General features: G+C 47.7%; 1 protein-coding gene across 9 annotated transcripts in view; it reads right to left on the bottom strand.

The window, feature by feature from the left end:
• FGF11 (fibroblast growth factor 11) overlaps positions 1-25402 on the bottom strand; it is a 1303510-nt gene that overhangs the window by 171591 nt on the left and 1106517 nt on the right. For 3 of the 9 annotated variants that reach the window (XM_077261511.1, XM_077261509.1, XM_077261510.1), the window contains exon 2: positions 25010-25207. In XM_077261511.1, the coding sequence (XP_077117626.1) occupies positions 25010-25181 (172 nt within the window). In that variant the 5' untranslated portion in view covers positions 25182-25207. Of the gene's footprint in view, positions 1-6883; positions 7455-11721; positions 12139-13545; positions 16236-16278; positions 17477-17687; positions 17757-25009; positions 25208-25402 lie in introns of those variants that run through there. The other 6 variants (XR_013215483.1, XR_013215484.1, XR_013215485.1 and 3 more) reach the window with 5 other exon arrangements.

The raw sequence follows: 25402 nt of genomic DNA on the forward strand, positions 1-25402 counted from the left end.
TGACTAATTACCTTAGGTGCAGTACCTAAGCTGACCTAAGGGTAAGGGAGCGCCAGAGATCTGCAAATTTTCAAGCAGAACTGTAAAGCGGGATATACATAAATCCCTGCAGTTCGTGGTATATTGTAGAGCAGTGGGATAAGTAAAATAAGCCCTTGCTGTAAATCGATAGGTCAATAACCTTGTGTGTTTTCATCACATTGTTAGCAGTGGAGGGATAGCTAAGATAAGCCCCCCTGCACATGTGATAGCCGCCTGTTGACCTAAGGTCACCCCGATCCGTGACGTAAAGGTGACGGTCACGGTGTGAATCGTAACATCTTGACAGTACAGTACAGAAATAATAGATACAGGACAGGATGGAGGTGTAGTGTAGAGCTGTGTACAGTACAGGAATAGTAGATACAGGACAGGATGGAGGTGTAGTATAGAGCTGTGTACAGTACAGGAATAGATACGGGACAGGATGAAGGTGTAGTGCAGACCTGTGTACAGTACAGGAATAGTAGATACAGGACAGGATGGAGGTGTAGAGTAGAGCTGTGTACAGTACAGAAATAATAGATACAGGACAGGATGGAGGTGTAGTGTAGAGCTGTGTACAGTACAGGAATAGTAGATACAGGACAGGATGGAGGTGTAGTGTAGAGCTGTGTACAGTACAGGAATAGTAGATACAGGACAGGATGGAGGTGTAGAGTAGAGCTGTGTACAGTACAGAAATAATAGATACAGGACAGGATGAAGGTGTAGTGCAGACCTGTGTACAGTACAGGAATAGTAGATACAGGACAGGATGGAGGTGTAGTGTAGAGCTGTGTACAGTACAGGAATAGTAGATACAGGACAGGATGGAGGTGTAGTGTAGAGCTGTGTGTACAGTACAGGAATAGTAGATACAGGACAGGATGGAGGTGTAGTGTAGAGCTGTGTGTACAGTACAGGAATAGTAGATACAGGACAGGATGGAGGTGTAGTGTAGAGCTGTGTACAGTACAGGAATAGTAGATACAGGACAGGATGGAGGTGTAGTGTAGAGCTGTGTACAGTACAGGAATAGTAGATACAGGACAGGATGGAGGTATAGTGTAGAGCTGTGTACAGTACAGGAATAGTAGGTACAGGACAGGATGGAGGTGTAGTGTAGAGCTGTGTGTACAGTACAGGAATAGTAGATACAGGACAGGATGGAGGTGTAGTGTAGAGCTGTGTGTACAGTACAGGAATAGTAGATACAGGACAGGATGGAGGTGTAGTTGTCACGATATGGTATGAAAAATCATAAGTTTAGTTCTCTTGTCAGCCCAGGATGTGGGCTAAGAAACCCCCCCTTCTCTTTTACTTCAGAGTTGAGCTGCCTTTCCACTGTGCATGAGGGAAGAGAGTTTTATTGACGAAAGGCATTTACGACCGGCATTTCCTGTAGTAGACAGTGCTCAGCTTTAACTGTTAGAGAAGATTCTAGAATCATGAAAGTCCTTTGTTCTGTTTTTGAAAGATATTAGGCAAATGATTTAAAATACGAACACAAAAATATATCGTCATAATCACACTCGGAGGATCTACCCATCCCTCGAAACACAGGTTTCTAGCTCCATCTGGTACAGAGGTAGGGATTTCTCTGTCAGTGTGCGTGACAGGTGGGACATGTATAGGGGAGCCTTTCCAGAGGATTGCGGTGGACATTGTGGGCCCGCTGGCCGTCTCCAGCAGCTCTGGAAAGCGATTTATTCTTACTGTGGTAGACTACGCTACCCGGTACCCAGAGGCAGTAGCTCTGTCTTCAACTAGGGCAGATAAGGTGGCGGATGCCCTGTTGGCTATCTTTGCACGGGTAGGATTTCCCAGGGAAATGCTTACTGATCGAGGGACCCAATTTATGTCTCACCTAATGGAGGCTCTCTGTAAGAAAATGCAGGTGAAGCACCTGGTGTCGAGTGCGTATCACCCACAGACCAATGGCTTGTGTGAACGCTTCAATGGTACCCTCAAACAGATGCTACGCATGCTGGTTGAGACACAAGGGCGCGACTGGGAGCTTTACCTCCCACACCTGCTATTTGCTTACCGAGAGGTTCCGCAGGCCTCGACGGGGTTCTCCCCCTTCGAGCTCCTGTACGGCAGGCGAGTCCGGGGACCCCTTGGGTTGGTAAGAGAATCCTGGGAAGAGGAGCCGAACCCTTCTGAAGTGTCCATAGTGGAGTATGTCCTGCGCTTCAGTGACAAGATGCAGACCTTGACGCAGTTGGTGCATGACAACATGACGCAGGCTCAGGCTGATCAGAAGCACTGGTACGACCAGAACGCCCGGGAGCGGACCTACCACGTGGGTCAAAAGGTGTGGGTGCTGGTTCCTGTACCAACGGATAAGCTTCAGGCAGCCTGGGAGGGCCCGTACGTCGTCCACCAACAGCTCAACCCGGTCACCTATGTGGTCACGCTTGACCACACTCGGGGTAGGCGAAAGGCCTTTCACGTCAACATGATGAAGGCTCATCACGAACGTGAACCTTTCGTCCTACCGGTCTGCAGCGCACCCGAAGACGGGGAGGAAGACACCCTCCTGGACATGCTGGCCCAAGCCAAGGCCCGTGGGTCCATTGAGGACGTGGAGGTAAGCGCCTCGCTAGATGAACCACAGCGGTTGCAGTTGCAAACCACTCTGGAACCCTTCCGGGTCGTGTTCTCCAACCGGCCTGGAAGGACTGAGTTAGCGGTCCACGAGGTGGACACCGGGAATCACGCCCCACTACGGCGAACACCCTATCGAATCTCTGACCAGGTGCAGCAGATTATGCGCCAGGAGATCGATGAGATGTTACAGCTGGGGGTGATTCGACGGTCAAAGAGTGCGTGGGCCTCACCTGTAGTTCTCGTGCCAAAGAAGGACCGGACCACCCGGTTCTGCGTGGACTACAGGGGGCTCAACGCCATTACAGCCTCTGATGCGCACCCAATGCCGCGCATCGAGGAGCTGCTTGAGAAGTTAGCTGGCGCAGAATACCTGACAATAATGGATCTGAGTCGCGGATACTGGCAGATTCCCCTGAGCCCCGAGGCGCAGGAGAAGTCCGCCTTTATCACCCCCTTTGGACTGTACGAGTCCACGGTCATGCCCTTCGGCATGAAGAATGCCCCTGCCACTTTCCAGCGGATGGTCAATCTCCTGCTTCAGGGACTGGAGAAGTACGCTGTGGCGTACTTAGATGACATTGCCATCTTCAGTCCCTCCTGGGATGAACACCTGCAGCATCTCGAGGAGGTGCTCGGGCGAATTCACCGAGCAGGACTGACTATCAAGCCGGGAAAGTGCCAGATGGGCATGAGGGAGGTTCACTACCTGGGGCACCGGGTAGGTGGAAACACCCTAAAGCCAGAGCCTGACAAAGTGGGCGTGATCGTGAACTGGCCCACTCCCAGGAACAAGAAACAGGTGATGTCCTTCCTGGGCACTGCAGGGTACTATAGGCGCTTCGTGCAGCACTATAGTAGCCTGGCAAAACCTTTGACGGACCTCACCAGGAAGAAGCTACCCCACATCGTCAACTGGACAGATGGCTGTGAGGGGGCCTTCCAGGCGTTGAAAACCGCACTGTGCAACGCCCCTGTGTTGAAAGCAGTCGACAGCAGTTGACCATTCTTGGTACAGACTGACGCCAGCGAGTTTGGCCTTGGTGCTGTGCTCAGCCAGGTGGACTCGAAGGACCAAGAGCACCCCGTGTTGTACCTGAGCCGGAAACTTTTGCCGAGGGAAGTGGCCTACTCCACCATTGAGAAGGAGTGCCTGGCCATAGTCTGGGCCCTGCAGCGCTTGCAGCCCTACTTGTACGGTCACACCTTCACGGTGGTGACCGACCACAACCCTCTGCGCTGGCTAAGCACCATGTGTGGAACCAACGGCAGGTTGCTACGCTGGAGCCTTGCCCTTCAGCAATTTGACTTCACCATTAAACACAAAGCGGGCAAAGAGCATGGGAATGCAGATGGACTCTCCCGCCAGGGTGAACCCACGGAGGTGCGCATGGAGGCATACCGAGAGGTTCTGCCGCCGTAGCGCACGCCAAAAGGGGGAGGTGTCACGATATGGTATGAAAAATCATAAGTTTAGTTCTCTTGTCAGCCCAGGATGTGGGCTAAGAAACCCCCCCTTCTCTTTTACTTCAGAGTTGAGCTGCCTTTCCACTGTGCATGGGGGAAGAGAGTTTTATTGACGAAAGGCATTTACGACCGGCATTTCCTGTAGTAGACAGTGCTCAGCTTTAACTGTTAGAGAAGATTCTAGAATCATGAAAGTCCTTTGTTCTGTTTTTGAAAGATATTAGGCAAACGATTTAAAATACGAACACAAAAATATATCGTCATAATCACACTCGGAGGATCTACCCATCCCTCGAAACACAGGTTTCTAGCTCCATCTGGTACAGAGGTAGGGATTTCTCTGTCAGTGTGCGTGACAGGTGGGACATGTTTGGTCTCACTGGAATGCCGGCGATGATACGAGATGAATGAGGGGTATGGTGCGATTATGATAGGTTCAGCAGCGGAATTACAAGTCTTAGAAAGATTTAGCTTATACTTAGTCAGAATGTAGAGAGAGGAGGGTCTGGGATAGCCAGCCTTTTTGGTGATGTCACCGACCTAAGCTATAACTGTTTTGGCCGGACTCCAGCAGTGAGTCTGCTGCTGGAAGAACATGTGGGTCTGACCTGAAGAGCTGTACCTCATGCATTGGGATTTTTGGGAGCCCCCCCCCCCCCTAGCATGGTGTTTGCCTGAACTGATATGAACTAAGAACATATGAGTTATCTTTTCTTCCTTTAATCCTTTTATTTTCATAATTACCTTGTACATATTTGCAATTGTCTCATTTATAACATCTTTGTAGAATATTTTGATAAACACTGCATAAACTTTATGGGTATATTATTTCATGCCAGTTATTTCTCCATGCTCTAAACCGTACCCTGTCTCTGAAGGGAATTACGCTACTGTTTGGGTTAGCTCCGGACCCCGTTTAATCGGAGCTGGTGGCGGCAATACCGTGTGCAGGCCTTTGGGTGACATTGCAGCGACTGCGGCTTGATAATTATTGTTCCTGCCTAAGTGGGAGTAGTTATCGCGTCGCTGCAGCGCGCCCCATAGCCAGTACATAGCAGGCAGCCTTTCTGGCGACTAATTACCCTAGGTGCAGTACCTAATCTGACCTGAGAGTAAGGGGGGCGCCAGAGAGCTGCAAGTGTTGAGTGAAACTGTAAGCGGGATACACAAATCCCTGCAGTTCATGGTATATTGAAGAGCAGTGGGATACCTAAAATAAGCCCCTGCTGTAAACTAAGAGGTCAATAGCATTGTGTGTGTTCTTTTCATCACATTGTGGCAGTGGAGGAATAACTAGGATAAGCCCCCTGCACATGTGATAGCCGTCTGCTGGTCTAAAGTCACCCCAATCCGTGACATATTGTGGGCAGCGACTAAGGGATCTTGACAGTCACGGTGTGAATCGTGACAGTAGTGTAGAGCTGTGTACAGTACAGGAATAGTAGATACAGGACAGGATGGAGGTGTAGTGTAGAGCTGTGTGTACAGTACAGGAATAGTAGATATAGGACAGGATGGAGGTGTAGTGTAGAGCTGTGTGTACAGTACAGGAATAGTAGATACGGGACAGGATGGAGGTGTAGTGTAGAGCTGTGTGTACAGTACAGAAATAGTAGATACGGGACAGGATGTAGGTGTAGTGTAGAGCTGTGTATACAGTACAGGAATAGTAGATATAGGACAGGATGGAGGTGTAGTGTAGAGCTGTGTGTACAGTACAGGAATAGTAGATACAGGACAGGATGGAGGTATAGTGTAGAGCTGTGTGTACAGTACAGGAATAGTAGATACAGGACAGGATGTAGGTGTAGTGTAGAGCTGTGTATACAGTACAGGAATAGTAGATATAGGACAGGATGGAGGTGTAGTGTAGAGCTGTGTGTACAGTACAGGAATAGTAGATACAGGACAGGATGGAGGTGTAGTGTAGAGCTGTGTACAGTACAGGAATAGTAGATACAGGACAGGATGGAGGTGTAGTGTAGAGCTGTGTACAGTACAGGAATAGTAGATACAGGACAGGATGGAGGTGTAGTGTAGAGCTGTGTACAGTACAGGAATAGTAGATACAGGACAGGATGGAGGTGTAGTGTAGAGCTGTGTGTACAGTACAGGAATAGTAGATACAGGACAGGATGGAGGTGTAGTGTAGAGCTGTGTACAGTACAGGAATAGTAGATACAGGACAGGATGGAGGTGTAGTGTAGAGCTGTGTGTACTGTACAGGAATAGTAGATACAGGACAGGATGGAGGTGTAGTGTAGAGCTGTGTACAGTACAGGAATAGTAGGTACAGGACAGGATGGAGGTGTAGTGTAGAGCTGTGTACAGTACAGGAATAGTAGATACAGGACAGGATGGAGGTATAGTGTAGAGCTGTGTACAGTACAGGAATAGTAGATACAGGACAGGATGGAGGTGTAGTGTAGAGCTGTGTACAGTACAGGAATAGTAGATACAGGACAGGATGGAGGTGTAGTGTAGAGCTGTGTACAGTACAGGAATAGTAGATACAGGACAGGATGGAGGCGTAGTGTAGAGCTGTGTGTACAGTACAGGAATAGTAGATACAGGACAGGATGGAGGTGTAGTGTAGAGCTGTGTGTACAGTACAGGAATAGTAGATACAGGACAGGATGGAAGTGTAGTGTAGAGCTGTGTACAGTACAGGAATAGTAGATACAGGACAGGATGGAGGTGTAGTGTAGAGCTGTGTACAGTACAGGAATAGTAGATAGAGAATAGAGTGCATATTGACTGGATTGTGCTTGTTTTGCAATCTTACCAGGGTCTTTGTCCAGTGATCTCCGTTGATTCCCACACAGACGGACCTTGGAAACAAGAAAGAGCAGCTGCTTCTGGCACAAGGACTTGGTTCCCGGTGGACAGACTTTTCTTTGAGGAGGTGCAGGGCGGGTTCCGCCAGAGTCTTTAATTTCTCTCTTTTGACGGATCAGAGAACTGGCGAGAGCGGCCATCTCCCCCCTCCAATGTGACACCCCATGAGCAGAAGTCCACTTCGTGTTATCGGATGCCTCCAAGCAGCGATCCTAATTGTCCCACAATCTCATCGACATCTGTCTGCTGGCGCTTTGCCCGCGCATCATTTCTCCAACACAAGGTCCAAATATATCAGTGTCTAACGCGATCACCGTCTCCTCCTAGATATCCCCTCCCTTCTCTCTACAGCCCTGTCTGCTACAACCTCTGATGAAGGAACCAGACACTAACTCTAAAACATCCACTGACAGAACACTGCTTATCCTGTAGCCAGCTCTTCATCCTGTCCTGTATCTACTATTCCTGTACTGTACACACAGCTCTACACTACACCTCCATCCTGTCCTGTATCTACTATTCCTGTACTGTACACAGCTCTACACTACACCTCCATCCTGTCCTGTATCTACTATTCCTCTACTGTACACAGCTCTACACTACACCTCCATCCTGTCCTGTATCTACTATTCCTGTACTGTACACAGCTCTACACTACACCTCCATCCTGTCCTGTATCTACTATTCCTGTACTGTACACAGCTCTACACTACACCTCCATCCTGTCCTGTATCTACTATTCCTGTACTGTACACAGCTCTACACTACACCTCCATCCTGTCCTGTATCTACTATTCCTGTACTGTACACAGCTCTACACTACACCTCCATCCTGTCCTGTATCTACTATTCCTGTACTGTACACAGCTCTACACTACACCTCCATCCTGTCCTGTATCTACTATTCCTGTACTGTATACACAGCTCTACACTACACCTCCATCCTGTCCTGTATCTACTATTCCTGTACTGTACACCGCTCTACACTACACCTCCATCCTGTCCTGTATCTACTATTCCTGTACTGTACACACAGCTCTACACTACACCTCCATCCTGTCCCGTATCTACTATTCCTGTACTGTACACAGCTCTACACTACACCTCCATCCTGTCCTGTATCTACTATTCCTGTACTGTACACAGCTCTACACTACACCTCCATCCTGTCCTGTATCTACTATTCCTGTACTGTACACAGCTCTACACTACACCTCCATCCTGTCCTGTATCTACTATTCCTGTACTGTATACACAGCTCTACACTACACCTCCATCCTGTCCTGTATCTACTATTCCTGTACTGTACACAGCTCTACACTACACCTCCATCCTGTCCTGTATCTACTATTCCTGCACTGTACACAGCTCTACACTACACCTCCATCCTGTCCTGTATCTACTATTCCTGTACTGTACACAGCTCTACACTACACCTCCATCCTGTCCTGTATCTACTATTCCTGTACTGTATACACAGCTCTACACTACACCTCCATCCTGTCCCGTATCTACTATTCCTGTACTGTACACAGCTCTACACTACACCTCCATCCTGTCCTGTATCTACTATTCCTGTACTGTACACAGCTCTACACTACACCTCCATCCTGTCCTGTATCTACTATTCCTGTACTGTACACAGCTCTACACTACACCTCCATCCTGTCCCGTATCTACTATTCCTGTACTGTACACAGCTCTACACTACACCTCCATCCTGTCCTGTATCTACTATTCCTGTACTGTACACAGCTCTACACTACACCTCCATCCTGTCCCGTATCTACTATTCCTGTACTGTACACAGCTCTACACTACACCTCCATCCTGTCCCGTATCTACTATTCCTGTACTGTACACAGCTCTACACTACACCTCCATCCTGTCCCGTATCTACTATTCCTGTACTGTACACACAGCTCTACACTACACCTCCATCCTGTCCTGTATCTACTATTCCTGTACTGTACACAGCTCTACACTACACCTCCATCCTGTCCCGTATCTACTATTCCTGTACTGTACACACAGCTCTACACTACACCTCCATCCTGTCCCGTATCTACTATTCCTGTACTGTACACAGCTCTACACTACACCTCCATCCTGTCCCGTATCTACTATTCCTGTACTGTACACAGCTCTACACTACACCTCCATCCTGTCCTGTATCTACTATTCCTGTACTGTATACACAGCTCTACACTACACCTCCATCCTGTCCTGTATCTACTATTCCTGTACTGTATACACAGCTCTACACTACACCTCCATCCTGTCCTGTATCTACTATTCCTGTACTGTACACACAGCTCTACACTACACCTCCATCCTGTCCTGTATCTACTATTCCTGTACTGTACACAGCTCTACACTATACCTCCATCCTGTCCTGTATCTACTATTCCTATACTGTACACACAGCTCTACACTACACCTCCATCCTGTCCTGTATCTACTATTCCTGTACTGTACACAGCTCTACACTACACCTCCATCCTGTCCTGTATCTACTATTCCTGTACTGTACACAGCTCTACACTACACCTCCATCCTGTCCTGTATCTACTATTCCTGTACTGTACACAGCTCTACACTACACCTCCATCCTGTCCTGTATCTACTATTCCTGTACTGTACACAGCTCTACACTACACCTCCATCCTGTCCTGTATCTACTATTCCTGTACTGTATACACAGCTCTACACTACACCTCCATCCTGTCCTGTATCTACTATTCCTGTACTGTACACAGCTCTACACTACACCTCCATCCTGTCCTGTATGTACTATTCCTGTACTGTACACAGCTCTACACTACACCTCCATCCTGTCCTGTATCTACTATTCCTGTACTGTACACAGCTCTACACTACACCTCCATCCTGTCCTGTATCTACTATTCCTGTACTGTACACAGCTCTACACTACTCCTCCATCCTGTCCTGTATCTACTATTCCTGTACTGTACACACTGCTCTACACTACACCTCCATCCTGTCCTGTATCTACTATTCCTGTACTGTACACAGCTCTACACTACACCTCCATCCTGTCCTGTATCTACTATTCCTGTACTGTATACACAGCTCTACACTACACCTCCATCCTGTCCTGTATCTACTATTCCTGCACTGTATACAGCTCTACACTACACCTCCATCCTGTCCTGTATCTACTATTCCTGTACTGTACACAGCTCTACACTACACCTCCATCCTGTCCTGTATCTACTATTCCTGTACTGTACACAGCTCTACACTACACCTCCATCCTGTCCTGTATCTACTATTCCTGTACTGTATACACAGCTCTACACTACACCTCCATCCTGTCCTGTATCTACTATTCCTGCACTGTATACAGCTCTACACTACACCTCCATCCTGTCCTGTATCTACTATTCCTGTACTGTACACAGCTCTACACTACACCTCCATCCTGTCCTGTATCTACTATTCCTGTACTGTACACAAAGCTCTACACTACACCTCCATCCTGTCCTGTATCTACTATTCCTGTACTGTACACACAGCTCTACACTACACCTCCATCCTGTCCTGTATCTACTATTCCTGTACTGTACACAGCTCTACACTACACCTCCATCCTGTCCTGTATCTACTATTCCTGTACTGTACACAAAGCTCTACACTACACCTCCATCCTGTCCTGTATCTACTATTCCTGTACTGTACACAGCTCTACACTACACCTCCATCCTGTCCTGTATCTACTATTCCTGTACTGTACACACAGCTCTACACTACGCCTCCATCCTGTCCTGTATCTACTATTCCTGTACTGTACACAGCTCTACACTACACCTCCATCCTGTCCTGTATCTACTATTCCTGTACTGTTCACAGCTCTACACTACACCTCCATCCTGTCCCGTATCTACTATTCCTGTACTGTACACACAGCTCTACACTACTCCTCCATCCTGTCCTGTATCTACTATTCCTGTACTGTACACACAGCTCTACACTACACCTCCATCCTGTCCTGTATCTACTATTCCTGTACTATACACAGCTCTACACTACACCTCCATCCTGTCCTGTATCTACTATTCCTGTACTGTACACACAGCTCTACACTACACCTCCATCCTGTCCTGTATCTACTATTCCTGTACTGTACACACAGCTCTACACTACACCTCCATCCTGTCCCGTATCTACTATTCCTGTACTGTACACACAGCTCTACACTACACCTCCATCCTGTCCTGTATCTACTATTCCTGTACTGTACACACAGCTCTACACTACACCTCCATCCTGTCCTGTATCTACTATTCCTGTACTATACACAGCTCTACACTACACCTCCATCCTGTCCTGTATCTACTATTCCTGTACTGTACACACAGCTCTACACTACACCTCCATCCTGTCCTGTATCTACTATTCCTGTACTGTACACACAGCTCTACACTACACCTCCATCCTGTCCTGTATCTACTATTCCTGTACTGTACACAGCTCTACACTACACCTCCATCCTGTCCTGTATCTACTATTCCTGTACTGTACACAGCTCTACACTACACCTTCATCCTGTCCTGTATCTACTATTCCTGTACACACAGCTCTACACTACACCTCCATCCTGTCCTGTATCTACTATTCCTGTACTGTACACACAGCTCTACACTACACCTCCATCCTGTCCTGTATCTACTATTCCTGTACTGTACACACAGCTCTACACTACACCTCCATCCTGTCCCGTATCTACTATTCCTGTACTGTATACACAGCTCTACACTACACCTTCATCCTGTCCTGTATCTACTATTCCTGTACTGTACACAGCTCTACACTACACCTCCATCCTGTCCTGTATCTACTATTCCTGTACTGTACACAGCTCTACACTACACCTCCATCCTGTCCTGTATCTACTATTCCTGTACTGTACACAGCTCTACACTACACCTCCATCCTGTCCTGTATCTACTATTCCTGTACTGTACACACAGCTCTACACTACACCTCCATCCTGTCCTGTATCTACTATTCCTGTACTGTACACAGCTCTACACTACACCTCCATCCTGTCCTGTATCTACTATTCCTGTACTGTACACAGCTCTACACTACACCTCCATCCTGTCCTGTATCTACTATTCCTGTACTGTACACACAGCTCTACACTACACCTCCATCCTGTCCTGTATCTACTATTCCTGTACTGTACACAGCTCTACACTACACCTCCATCCTGACCTGTATCTACTATTCCTGTACTGTACACACAGCTCTACACTACACCTCCATCCTGTTCTGTATCTACTATTCCTGTACTAATTTAAAAAAACTGACAGTCACATCCAAAACATAGACTAAGTGTGAACAGGTGCTGAACCGAGAGTCACCAACTCGTATATAGTCAATTAAATAAGGCAGCACACTGCGGCGCTAAGACATGTAAACATGAAAATTGAACTGCATTACTGCACTAGAAATATGAAAAAAATGAGAGCGTTTAGCTCATAAATCGGACAATTCATGTGTACCTGGTAGCCACATTAGGGCATCTCTCGTATACCAGGTCCTAAACTTTCCTCGCAGAGAGGAAACGTCTTCATCTGACTGGGTACCTGTGAAACCTCTTCTTAGACTAAAATTCTCTCTCTCTGTGGAGGTGTAATGGACCTGTTGCGATTAAAACACCTGCGGCTAAGAGGCGGAGTGCTCAGTCAGAAGGCTAATGAATACAAATTTAAAAAAACTGACCGTCACATCCAAAACATAAGTGTGAACAGGTGCTGAACCTAGAGTCACCAACTCGTATACAGTCAATTAAATAAGGCAGCTCACTGCTGCGCTAAAACATGCAAACATGAAAATTGAACTGCACTAGAAATATGAAAAAATGAGAGCGTTTAGCTCATAAATCGGACAATTCATGTGTACCTGGTAGCCACATTAGGGCATCTCTCGTATACCAGGTTCTAAACTTTTCTCACTGAGAATAAACGTCTTCATCTGAATGGGTACCTGTGAAAACTCTTCTTAGACTAAAATTCTCTCTCTCTGTGGAGGTGTAATTGACTGTATACGAGTTGGTGACTAGGTTCAGCACCTATTTACACTTAGCCTATGTTTTGGATGTGACGGTCAGTTTTTTGAAATTTGTATTCATTAGCCTTCTGACCGAGCACTCCGCCTCTTAGCCACAGGTGTTTTAATCGCAGCAGGTCCATTACCCCTCCACAGAGAGAGAGAAATTGAGTCTAAGAAGAGGTTTCACAAGTACCCATTCAAATGAAGATGTTTATTCTCTGCGAGGAAAGGAAAGTTTAGGACCTGGTATACGAGAGATGCCCTAATGTGGCTACCAGGTACACATGAATTGGCCAATTTATGCGCTAAACGCTCTCATTTTTTCATATTTCTAGTGCAGTAATGCAGTTCCATTTTCATGTTTGCATGTTTTAGCGCCGCAGTGTGCTGCCTTATTTACTATTCCTGTACTGTTATTACAGATTATTATTATTACTGCAGACAGCTCTACACTACACCTTTGTCTGCTATTCCAGCAGGTTTCTCTCTGAAGGATCTTTCTGTTGTATCTGTCATCACACTGCACAGTTTTCAAGTTGACACATTTATTAAAGTGCATTTTCTTGGATGGGCCGGGGGCCAGCTTGGCAGAGCTGCCCCGCACACAAGGACAGCAGGGAGTGCCCAGCGAGCGGTTTTGTGACTGCGTCTTCCTCTTGTTGCGCTGTTTGATGGTCAGAATGAGGTCATGGACACAGGGCCTTGTTCGGGGGCCAGCTTCATGATAGGGGTTTAGTTATCCTTGGTCATCGTTCTGTATTTGGCAGGAACCCTCAAGAAGGATTATTGCAGGAGAATAAGATTTCAGATCCTGGCCAGAGGTATAAATCTGTTTATGGAAAGCACTAGAAAAGAACAGATCACCTGGCGAGGATATATAGGCAGGAGATCTTCGGGAAAAGATCTCCTTAACATGGAGCCAGATGCACAAATAAGATATATTTAATCTGGAGTAGGACATAAGGTCCCAGGTCTACAAAGGGATCCGGTTGCCTGATTATTGCCGTGCAAACCACAGGGAGCATGAATCAGATCGAGGCTGCATATTTGATCCATAAGTGCCCAGGCTTTTCATAGGGATGTAATCAGAGGATTTGGCCAGGGACCACAGCCAGCGATGAGACTGGTCAGCCTCCAGCCAGCTTCTCCCAGAGATTGGCAGGTCTCTCCCATAGTGAGTTACCGGTCAGTCACCTCCTGGAGCCATCTAAAAAGGCCGCTGGGGCAGAGGAGGAGCAGTCCCGTCATCGGCCAGAGTAATAAAGCTCTCAGAAACGCCCAAGCGTTTCCAGGTATGAATTTATCAGGCAATAGGTTCCCTTTAACTTGTAGGCATATAGGGGCTGTATACGTCAGCTAAGGGCTAATAGTTGGGATCTGTAAAGTCTGGAGATCTACATTTGGAGATGAGGAAGTTGGTAATCTGTAGTCAATGGATTTCCATAGCTGGGGTGGACTGTGTAGACACTGAATATTCATGGTTGGGGTGGTGGTGAGGTGGATCTGTAATCCATAGACAATGGAGATCTATAATTGGGTGGGAATCTCTAGACAGTGAAGATCTGTTGTGGTGTTAAGGGGATTTGTAGGCACTGGAGATTTATAATTGGGGGAGGGACCTGTAGATCCTACAGATCCATATTTGGGGGGGATGGGTTGATCTGTAGACACCAGAGATCTATAGTAAAGGGTGGGAAGGAACCGAAGACACTGGAGATCTATATTAGGGGGTGGGGCCTGTTGACACTCGCGATCTACAATTGATGTGGGGGAGTCTGTTAAAACTGTAGATGTATGCATGATGGGTGGAATCTGTAGAAACCAGGGATCTATAATTGGGGGGGGGATCTGTAAATACTGGAAATGTGTGGGATCTGTAAACACCGTAGATCCATATAGGCACTGTGTTGTGGAAAGGGATCTGTAGACACTGGAGATCTATGGTAGTGGTGGGATATGTAGACACTGAGGATCTATATTGGGGTGGGATCTGTAGACACTGGAGATCTATAATAGTGGTGGGATCTGAAGACACTGGAGATCTATATTGGGAGTGGGATCTGTAGACAGTGAACATCTATAGTAGTGGTGGGATCTGTAGACACTGGAGATCTATATTGGGAGTGGGATCTGTAGACAGTGAACATCTATAGTAGTGGTGGGATCTGTAGATACCGGAGATCCATATTGGGGGGTGGGATCTATAGACACTGGAGATCTATAGTGGTGGGATCTATAGATACTGGAGATCTATAGTAGAAGGTGGAATCTGTAGACACTGGAGATCTATATTGGGAGTGGGATCTGTAGACACTGAACATCTATAGTAGTGGTGGGATCTATAGACACTGGAGATCTATAGTGGTGGGATCTATAGATACTGGAGATCTATAGTAGAAGGTGGAATCTGTAGACACTGGACATCTATAGTAGTGGTGGGATCTGTAGACACTGGAGATCCATATTGGGGGTGGGTTCTATAGACACTGGAGATCCATATTGGGACGTGGGATCTGCAGACACGAGCTCCATATTGGGGGTGGGATCTATAGACACTGGAGATCTATAGTAGTTGTGGGATCTGTAGACAGTGGAGATCCATATTGGGGGCGGGATCTATAGATACTGGAGATCCATATTGGGGTGGGATCTGTAGACACCAGAGATCCATATTGGCGGGTTGGATCTGTAGACCGCTCTTTGAGCAGGCCCAGGACCTATCATCAGACAGATGCAAGAGCTTCTGGCGTCAGCATCTTGCTGGATCAGGGATGCCGTGTCCTTGGGCCGGTGCTGGCAGGTGACTGACATTGGGGTGGGGGTAGTGTCCACACCGGAGCGACCGCTCTGCCCTCCACAGCTCCATGCTGCAGATTCTGGGTGTGACCACTATGGATATATAGGCTGCCTGACGTCGCTCCGGGTGCTGCCAGATATAATATAGACACGATGTCGCCGCCAGCACTGAGCTAATCAGAAAACTCATCAGAATTAAGGAGGGGACAGCGTGTGCAGGACGTGAGGGGAATCCATCATACACAGCCACTCTGCAGGGCTCCAGCAGGCTGGGGGTTAACGGAGTCCTGCACCTCAGCCGCTGGCAGACAAGGGGTTACCAGAAGCCACAGCACATGCAGCAGAGCTGGAATTGTCAGCATCACAGCGATCAGTACAGGAAACGTCCAGTGTAACACCACTGATAATGGAGGAGATGTCACCTGCAGTCCCATGTAACACCACAGACAATGGAGGAGATGTCACCTGCAGTCCTATGTAACACTACAGATAATGGAGATGTCACCGACAGTCCTATGTCACATCACTAAAAACAGTGATAATTATCAGAGTGCAGATAATTAAGTAGATGTCACCTGCAGTCCTATGTAACATCACAGGTAACAGTGATTTCTCTGACGAGTTCAGCTCTGCTATATTTGGCGAGGGTGCAGCTAGCTGGTGTTACAGCCGAAGCCCCTTTCCTCCTTCTCCTCCACCTCCTCTTTCTCTCCCTTGTCCCCACCTTTCACCACCTCCTTGGCATCTCTGATCACTGCCCGCAGGTACTTGGCTGGATGGGCTCTGATCTCGGAGATGTGCCGTGCCAGGTGAGGCCCATGGGAACTGCCCAGAAGGAGGTCACATCCCGGCAGGAACAGGTTAGGGCAGGAGCCCTTCAAAAACAAGCGGGAAAGTTCCTCCAAAAGCCCCAAAAAGCACAAGGCTGCATTGTGCCCTTGACTTAGATAGCCCCGTGGCAGCCTCTGACAGGCCTGCAAGAGGGTGACCCACACAACATAGGGCCCTGGGGCTCCTTTTTCCTGCAGAATCTGCCCCAGGACAGCTTTAGAGGCTCTGAGAACTCGGGAGAGTGCAGGATGCAGGAACCTTCTCATATATAGCTCTACGCCTGGGAGGCCTACTCTCCACCGTCCATCAGCACCCCAGGGGAGGAGGTGGAAGACCTTGGGAGCTAAGCCATCCTCTGCCACCAAGTCTTCCAGGTACTGGACCCCTGGGGGCCAACCCTGGACCTCAACCACAGGGACAATGTCAAAGCGAATTAACAGAGTGGAGGTAGATAGGAGGATGGAGACACTGCTGCCCCAACATTCAGCTCCCTGCAGTGTCAGAGACGTCTCGGAGAAGCTTGACACCCTAGACAGCAGTGAGGCACTGAACCACATGGACACATCGTGTGGTGAGAGGTGTGAAGTTTGGGGCTCAGAAGGTGCTGAGTCCCAGGTAGAGGATGGCAGAGAATAGTGGCATGGGCTCGACTGTGAAAGGAGGTCGGGGGATGGTAGGCGGATGATGGGCACTAAAACGGTGTAAGAAATAGAATGGCATACAAAGGGCGAGGGAGATCCCAAATCTGTTGGCGACACATCAAGGGAGCCGGAGCATAGGCCACCAGAAAGAAGCAGAAATGCGTTGGGAGAAGGCAAAGGCTGAACTCGAGCTGCAAAAGAAAGAAAATGAAAAAAGTAATACACACAGTCTCATTACAGTACTACCCCATCCCAGATCACACTGAACATGAGGAGACCACAGGGAGCCATGCTGGAAGCAGCCGAGACCACAAAACTGTACTAGAAAACCACAAGGACCTCTACTGGATGACAGCCACAATACCATGCACCTGGAACAGGAGAAGAACAGCCCATACGGACCTGTGGTGGGAGACCCAGAAGGAGGTGTCCATGGGGACCTTAGCTGGAAGCAGCTGAGACAACAGGGACCTGAAGTGAAGACAAATGGAAGTCATCAAAACCAAGGAAGTTATTCTGGGAGCAGCTGAGACCACAAACACTTGAACCAGTAGCCGTCAACACCAGAGAGGACAACCACAGGAAGCTTTGCTGCCAACAGTCGAGACCAAACAGTAAAGACCGTAAGGAGCTTCCTTAGTGCATCACTTTAACTTTCCTTGACCTTATGATCACGAAATCTAGGGATGGGTCAGCTAAAGACAATATTTCACAAATCTACCTCTACCAATGCCTCCTTAATTGGGAAAGCCAACACCCACTGTCTCTCGGAAAGGACATTCCCAAGGGGCAGTATTTGCAACTGAGACACAACTGCACCAGAAAAATAGAATTATCCAACTATCCCAGGACCTGCAAGATGGGTTTCTGAAGCTATCCTCATCTTTTGAGGGAGGCTTTCAAACATTCCCTTAATCAATCAAAAGAGGGAGAATCTCCTTGTACTGTGGGTAAGGAGAGATGATAAGTGCGAATGGTCACCACTTTTGACAATGGGGAACCTGAATTAGAAGGACATTAACTAAACACTGGGACATATTGAAAATCTACAAGGACTTTGGTGACATGGTAGGCCCAACCCCTAAAATAACTTTCTGGGAAAAAAAAAATAACGGATTATGGGGATCGACTTGTACACAGTCGCTTCTCGGTCCCTCCCTCCGCAGAAACATGGATTTCTAGTAGACCAAATGGCTGCTTTAAAGGCCGAGGTTGTGTGACCAGTCCCTTTATAGACACAGGGAAAGCATTTACCAGCCAAGTCACTAAAAAACCCCCCAACTTTATCATCAATGATTTTATATACCGTATAATCAAAGGTAAACTCTGTGGGAGCTCAGAAGGAGAGGGGGAGAAACTTGTACTACGAAAACACGGAGACCTGTTTTAGAGCAGTCAAGATCACAGGAACCTTTGGTAGCTGCTGAGATAAGTACCAGAGACGGCTGAAACCTTGAGCAAGAGTGGCAGAGAGGACAGGTGTCACGATAATGTGAATATGCCATGTTTGAGTCTGCCTAACCTTACAAGACACACGCTGCAGGCTATTCCGACCCCCCCTCTCTTCTCTTCTGGTGTGTGTGTGTGTGTGTGTGTGTGTGTGTGTGTGTGTGTGTGTGTGTGTGTGTGTGTGTGTGTGTGTGTGTCTTAAACCCCTCATTTCCCCCCTCCCAAAAGAATTTTTATGGTCCTTGTAGCTGCAGCAGAGAATATGCCCATCTAGTACCAGCTAAAACTGGTATAAGGCCCTTCCACACGGCAGGGATTTCTTTGTTCTATTATAGTGATATATTGGGCCACCGATTTGGGCTAGAAATATAAGGAGTACATATTACAAATGTCCATCGGTAGATCTGTCAATCACTGTAAGCGCTAGTGGAACGCCCGCCAGGGCCGTGGGGCACTCGGTACCGGGTCCAATTCTTAAGGGGACGTGTCACGGCAGCAACCCAGTCCGTGGCCCTGGGCACCCATGTAAAAGGGATATTGAGCAAAGTTTATGTTCGTGATGCCACCTGTGGTATTCGGTCAGTAGGGACCAATGCTGCTTAAAGGGGTCCTCTGGGGTGATGGTATGGCAGCTAGATGGTATAACTTCCCACAGGTGAAGTAGGTCCCCAGTGCTCCCGGTGTGTAGATGGAAGATGGTGAATGGTGCAGTAAGGAACGAGGACACAGGTTTGCAGTCTCTTTACCTCGTTTACAGTCTCTTTACCTGGTTTACTGAAGCTTCAGGCAACCGCAGTCCAGGGTACCAGATCACAGGTACAGGCAGGGTCCGGCCGGCTTGGAAGCGAATCCAGAGTCCCCTTCGCCAGGTGGAGATGAAAGCCTTCCTCAAAGCGCCGGTGTTGTTGTAGTACCTTACGGCCTATGGCTTCTGATAAGGTCCTCACAGTTCCTCTCTGTCCCCCATAAAGGTTAGGACACAACCCGTATGACAGGTGAAGCAGGCCTTTTTATAGGGTCTCTATCACAACCCGGGCCCTATAAGTATCACTGTGTCTCCTGGGTGTAAAGGCGGACAGGTAACGAAGTCCAGCTGTCCTGCCGGTTTCAGCTATGCCACTTAGAGTTCAGCGCGGCCACGGTCTTCCGGCTCCTGGAATCTGCGCCAGACAGGGAGGTAGCTAATTCACTACTCTGCTCCACTGGTATCACTCTCCTGTGCCTTTTCACTCCTGCACACTTTCCACAAGTTTTTCGCTCTAAGTTCTCTTTTCTCCAGGAGCTGTAGTACCTCAAACTACACGGCCCCTTCAGTCTCTCTTCTTTCCCCTTTCCGCCAGGAGCTGCAGACCCCTACGTCTGCTCAGCTATTCTCCTATCATACCAGCTCCGCCTAGCTGATGTTCCTCGACTGAAAACTCTCTTTCCCTCCAGACCAGAATGTATTTATAGGGGAGTTCACCCTAAACCAGGTTTAGAGCTCCCCTGTTGTGAATTAGACTTTTTGGCTCCCTCTTGTGGTTACTAGTGATATGACTCTGGGATTTCTTTCCCTCAGTTTGCACCCAGCTGGGTCGTTACTTCAGGGGCGTTGCTATATAAACCTCCTGGAACCTTAATCCAGTGCCTGGCATCGGTGTTATCAGACACATTCTGTTTGCTCCTATCTGCTGGTCCTGGTTCGTGCAAAATTAAGCTAAGTCCTGCTTCTTTGTTTTTTGGGTTATTTGCTTGCTCTCATTTTTGTCCAGCTTGTACTAAATGTGATTCCTGACCTTGCTGGAGCTCTAGGGGACTGGTGTTCTCCCCCCGGGCCGTTAGACGGTTCGGGGGTTCTTGAATTTCCAGTGTGGATATTTTTGATAGGATTTTTTGCTGACCATATAAGTTATCTTTCTATATTCTGCTATTAGCTAGTGGGCCTCTCTTTGCTAAATACCTAGCTCATTCTTATGTTTGTCTTTTCCTCTTACCTCACCGTTATTATTTGTTGGGGGCTTCTATCCAACTTTTGGGGTATTTTCTCTGGAGGCAAGAAAGGTCTTTTTCCCTTCTAGGGTTAGGTAGTTCTCCGGCTGGCGCGAGACGTCTAGGATCAACGTAGGAACGTTCCCCGGCTGCTGGTATTTGTGGTGCTAGGATTAGATATATGGTCAGCCCAGTTACCACTGCCCTATGAGCTGGTTTTCTGTGTTTGCAGACTTAGCAGTTATTCCTGAGACCCTCTGCCATTGGGGTCATAACACTCCCCCTTCTGGCCTGGAGTATGAATGTGTTGTGTGTATGTGATTACCTGGTGAAAGATATCCTTCCTCGCTGCCAAGCATGACATCACTCTCCCCTTGAGGAAAGCAATGCCACTGTGACGATCAGGACCCTGGGGCGTCACACTAGCAGTTAAACGCAACGAGTGCAAAGTGCAGATTTTCCTAAACAGTGGAATAGCTAGTCCGAGTGTGGACTCATTAGAAAGCTATTTTCAACATAAGATGAGTGATGGGTGTGCCGTTATTCTGCTAGATTCTCAAGCACATTTATGAGTATTATAAGTTTAGTGATGTCACAAGCCTACAAGTATAAGTTACTGCCAGACAGCCCACCCTTCAGTCTTGCCTGAGAAGCTGTTGCACCAGGACCCTCTGATGAATTGGGACGTCTAGTTCCTCCCACCAGCATGGTTAGCTAGGATGATCTAGGCAGCATGTGAGTGTTTATCTTCTTTAATCCCTGTTTTTTTTGTAATTGCTTTGTACATACTTTGTCTCATATTGCAAAATCTTTATATACCTTTTGTAAACACTGCCTACCTTTTGGAGTAAACTATAAAACTACTAGTTCGTCTTCTCCATGCTCTATGCAAATTTTCACATGCCTGAAGTTAATTACGCTACTAATTTGGGTTGGCTCGAACCCCTCTGTTGAGGAATCAGAGCTGGTGGCAGCGAAGTGTGTTCTGGGCTAGGTGAGTGTCACGATTCACACCGTGACCATCACCCCTACGTAACGGATCCGGGTGACCTTAGGCCAACAGACGGCTATCACATGTGCAGGGGGGCTTATCTTAGTTATCCCTCCACTGCTACACTGTGATGAAAACACACAAAAGGCTATTGGCCTATCAGTTTACAGCAGGGGCTTATTTTTAGTTATCCCACTGCTCTACAATACACCACGAACTGCAGGGATTTATGTATATACCGCTTACAGTTCCACTTGAGAACTTGCAGCTCTCTGGAGCCCCCTTACCCTCAGGTCAGACTAGGTACTGCACCTAAGGTAATTAGTCACCAAAAAGGCTGCCTGCTTGGTAATGGCTATTGGGCATGCTGCAGCGAGGCGATATAACTACTTCCACTCAGGCAGGAACAATAATTAACAAGCCGCCGTCGCTACAACGACTCCCCAAAGGCACAGCACAAGGTATGCTGCCACCAGCTTTGATTGAATGGGTCCGAAGCTAACCCAAAACAGTAGCGTAATTCCCCTTAGAAGACTTAGGGTACGTTTTAGAACAGGAAGAACGAAAACTAGTAATTTAAATATTTACTCCGAAAGAAGGCAGTGTTTATCAAAATATTGCAAGGATGTTACAATTAGAGACAAATGAAAATATGTACAAGGTAATTATAAAAATAACAGGGGTTAAATGAGAAATTAACACTTACATGTGTTCAGGACATTGCAGGCAACCAGGCTAGTAGGCGGAGTTCCCAAATATCCCAGTTCATCAGGTCTGGCAGTCAGGGCTCCTCAGGTAAGACTAACAATAACTGAAGGCTGGGTTGAGTGGAGTCACTTATACCCACAGCCTGGTGACATCACTAAAGGGGTTGAGTTAACATCGCCCTCCCCTCTCCTCAGCTGTAGTTTTCTCCAACAATTCTTATAATTCGTGTATTTTCGGTCCAGAACATGTCAGAATCATAACACACCCAGCATTCACCTTATTTTAAAATTGGCTTTCTAATTATACTAAATTCGGCTAGTTGGGACACACAGTTCCGGAGAAATCCGTACTTTTTTACCTGACGGAGTTAGAGGCTCATGCTTACAGTGGCTGACAGATCTGCCGATGGACGTTAGCAATATGTACTTATTATTTTCCTAGCCCAAACCGGTGGCCCAATATCTTACAATATTAGAACAAAGGACTTCCTGCCTTTAGAGGAATTCTATACCAGTTCTAGCTGGAGAGAGATTTTGAGCCTACACCAGTGCAATTACACGGACCCTGGAATTTATAGCTAGAGCAATAAAAACCTCTTCTACACACAGCAGAAACACACAGAGAAGGGGGGTTTTTAGCCCGCAGCACTGTCTGGCTGCGGCCTGAGCATTTATAATTCCCTCGCTGCAGCGTGCCTGCTAGCCAGTCTACAGTGAAGTGGCCCATCCGGCGACTAATTATCCTAGGTGTAGTTCCCTGACTGACCTGAGCGTAAGGGGGCGCCGGAAAGCTGCAAATTCTGAAGCGGAACTGGAAAGCAGGATATACATAAATCCCTGCAGTTCGTGACATATTGTAGTAGCAGTGGATAACTAAAATAAGCACCTGCGGTAATTTGATAGGTCAATAGCCTTGGTTGTGTTTTCATCACACGTAGCAGTGGTGGGATAATTAAGATAAGCCCCCTGTACATGTGATAGCAGTGTGCTGGCCAAAGGTCACCCTCTTTTTGTGACAACAGGAACCTAAATTGGTACACTAAATGATGAGCCTTTATTAGAAGCAAATGAGACCAGGGGGTGTAATGGGAGACCAAACAAAATGTATTGGGAAGCAGCCAGGATTACGAACACCTAAATCAAGAGCTGCAGGCCTTAATGGACCAGTACTGGAAGCATAAGACAACATAGGTAGCACTGCCATGAGCAGCTGAGACCAATGGGACCTGAAGAAGGAAATCCCCAGGAACAATGATATCTTTATTGTGAACTTCCAAGATTCAGAGGTCCTTCACTGGAAAACCATGAAGACCTGTACTGGTACACAAGAGTGTCCACTACTGGGAACATCCAAGATTAGAAGGAATAGTACAACAACCTGTACTGGGAACAGCAGAAACCACAAGTACTGAAAGTGAGACCAAAAGGAGATCTGCAGACTTATGCTGAGTGAAGCAAAGACCACAGGGACAGCAGAGAGGTTTATCTGCAATTGGGCTGGTTAACCTGATTACTCCTCTATTTTAACTCTTTCCAAATAGCTCGCTCAGTTTAGAGGAAACACTAGAGTTTTACCAAGAGACCATGGAGATTCACAGCCAAACCACAAGTACTTTCAATGGGAACAGTCAAGACCGCAGGAACCTTACCTGAGAGTAGCAGAGCCCTCAGGGGCCTTCACTGGAAACAGAGGTACCCAATACTACAAAGCACCAAGGTCATATGGACAGGGAGACCACAGGCACCTGTCCCCGGGAGACCACAGGCACCTGTCCCCGGGAGACCACAGGCACCTGTACTAAGAGTAGCTGAAACCATTTGGACCTTCACTGAGAGAAACCCAGACCATGGGGACAATACTGAGCGAAACGGAGACCAGAGGAACTAATAATGGGAGCAGCCAAAAACAACTGAGACTAGCAGACCTTTTTTGGGAGTAGCAAAACTCATGGGAACCAATACTAGGAATACCCATGATCTCAAGAACCACAGGATGCTGGAAAGATACATGTAACCCAATAGGAACAACAGCGGCCACCAGGAACAAAATAACAAGGGCACAGAGACCTTCATTATAAGCAGCCGAGACCATGGGTACCTGTCCCAGGAGATCACGGCCAGCTGGACAAGAGACAGATTATACATAGTCATGTTCTCTGGTTCCTTGGGGGCCCACAGGTTGCCAGCGAGGCCGGGGGACACATAAGTTGCCAGTGGTCTCATCAGAAGCAGCTCCACCTCAGACACTTTATGGGTACGTGCTGCTATTTAGGGGCGTTCTTCTGTGGGGGTCCTCCCCTGGATTAGGAGGGGTATATAACGCAAGGCTGGAGACCCCGGGACTTGAATAGGGGAATTCATGTGAAATCCTAGGAAAGGCTTCTTTACAGTAAAAGAAGTGAGACCATGAAATCCAGACCCCAAGAGAGAGAAATGATGAAGACATTGATGAAGGAGAGTTCTAGTTAATGGCATATTGGGTCACTAATCGCCCCCCACTTGCTGCTCATTGCTCCCCTCAGCAGCGCCCCCAGGGGTCTCCTCACTGCCCCTCGGGTGGGCATGGTGTTCAGTATCATCCATCCCTCACCCAGGTTCCCTGCACCCACCTATGAGGGAGAAGATGAGCTCCTTGGCCTGGACACAGGTGTGGACGACCTCCTTCCCCTGCAGAGCGATGCTCTCCCTCCGCTCCAGCTCCTCCAGAAGTTTATTCAGCTCCTCAATCCGAGACCCCGAGCAGAAATCCAGATCAGTCAGAGGTCGTGCGGGAGACGCCATCGCCGGAGTCCGGAGTCACCGCAAGCCTGAAAAGAGGGCACATATAAGACCTGGAGAAACGCTCTGCAGAGAGATCAGAGGAGTAATAATCTGCAGAGAGATCAGAGGAGTAATAATCTGCAGAATATCACTGTCAGGAGGTAGAGGGACAGCAATGCTCTGCAGAGAGGTCAGAGGAGTAATAATCTGCAGAATATCACTGTCAGGAGGTACAGGGACAG

Source organism: Ranitomeya variabilis, chromosome 5, assembly GCF_051348905.1.
Source record: "Ranitomeya variabilis isolate aRanVar5 chromosome 5, aRanVar5.hap1, whole genome shotgun sequence".
In the NCBI taxonomy this organism is placed as follows: Eukaryota; Metazoa; Chordata; class Amphibia; order Anura; family Dendrobatidae; genus Ranitomeya; species Ranitomeya variabilis.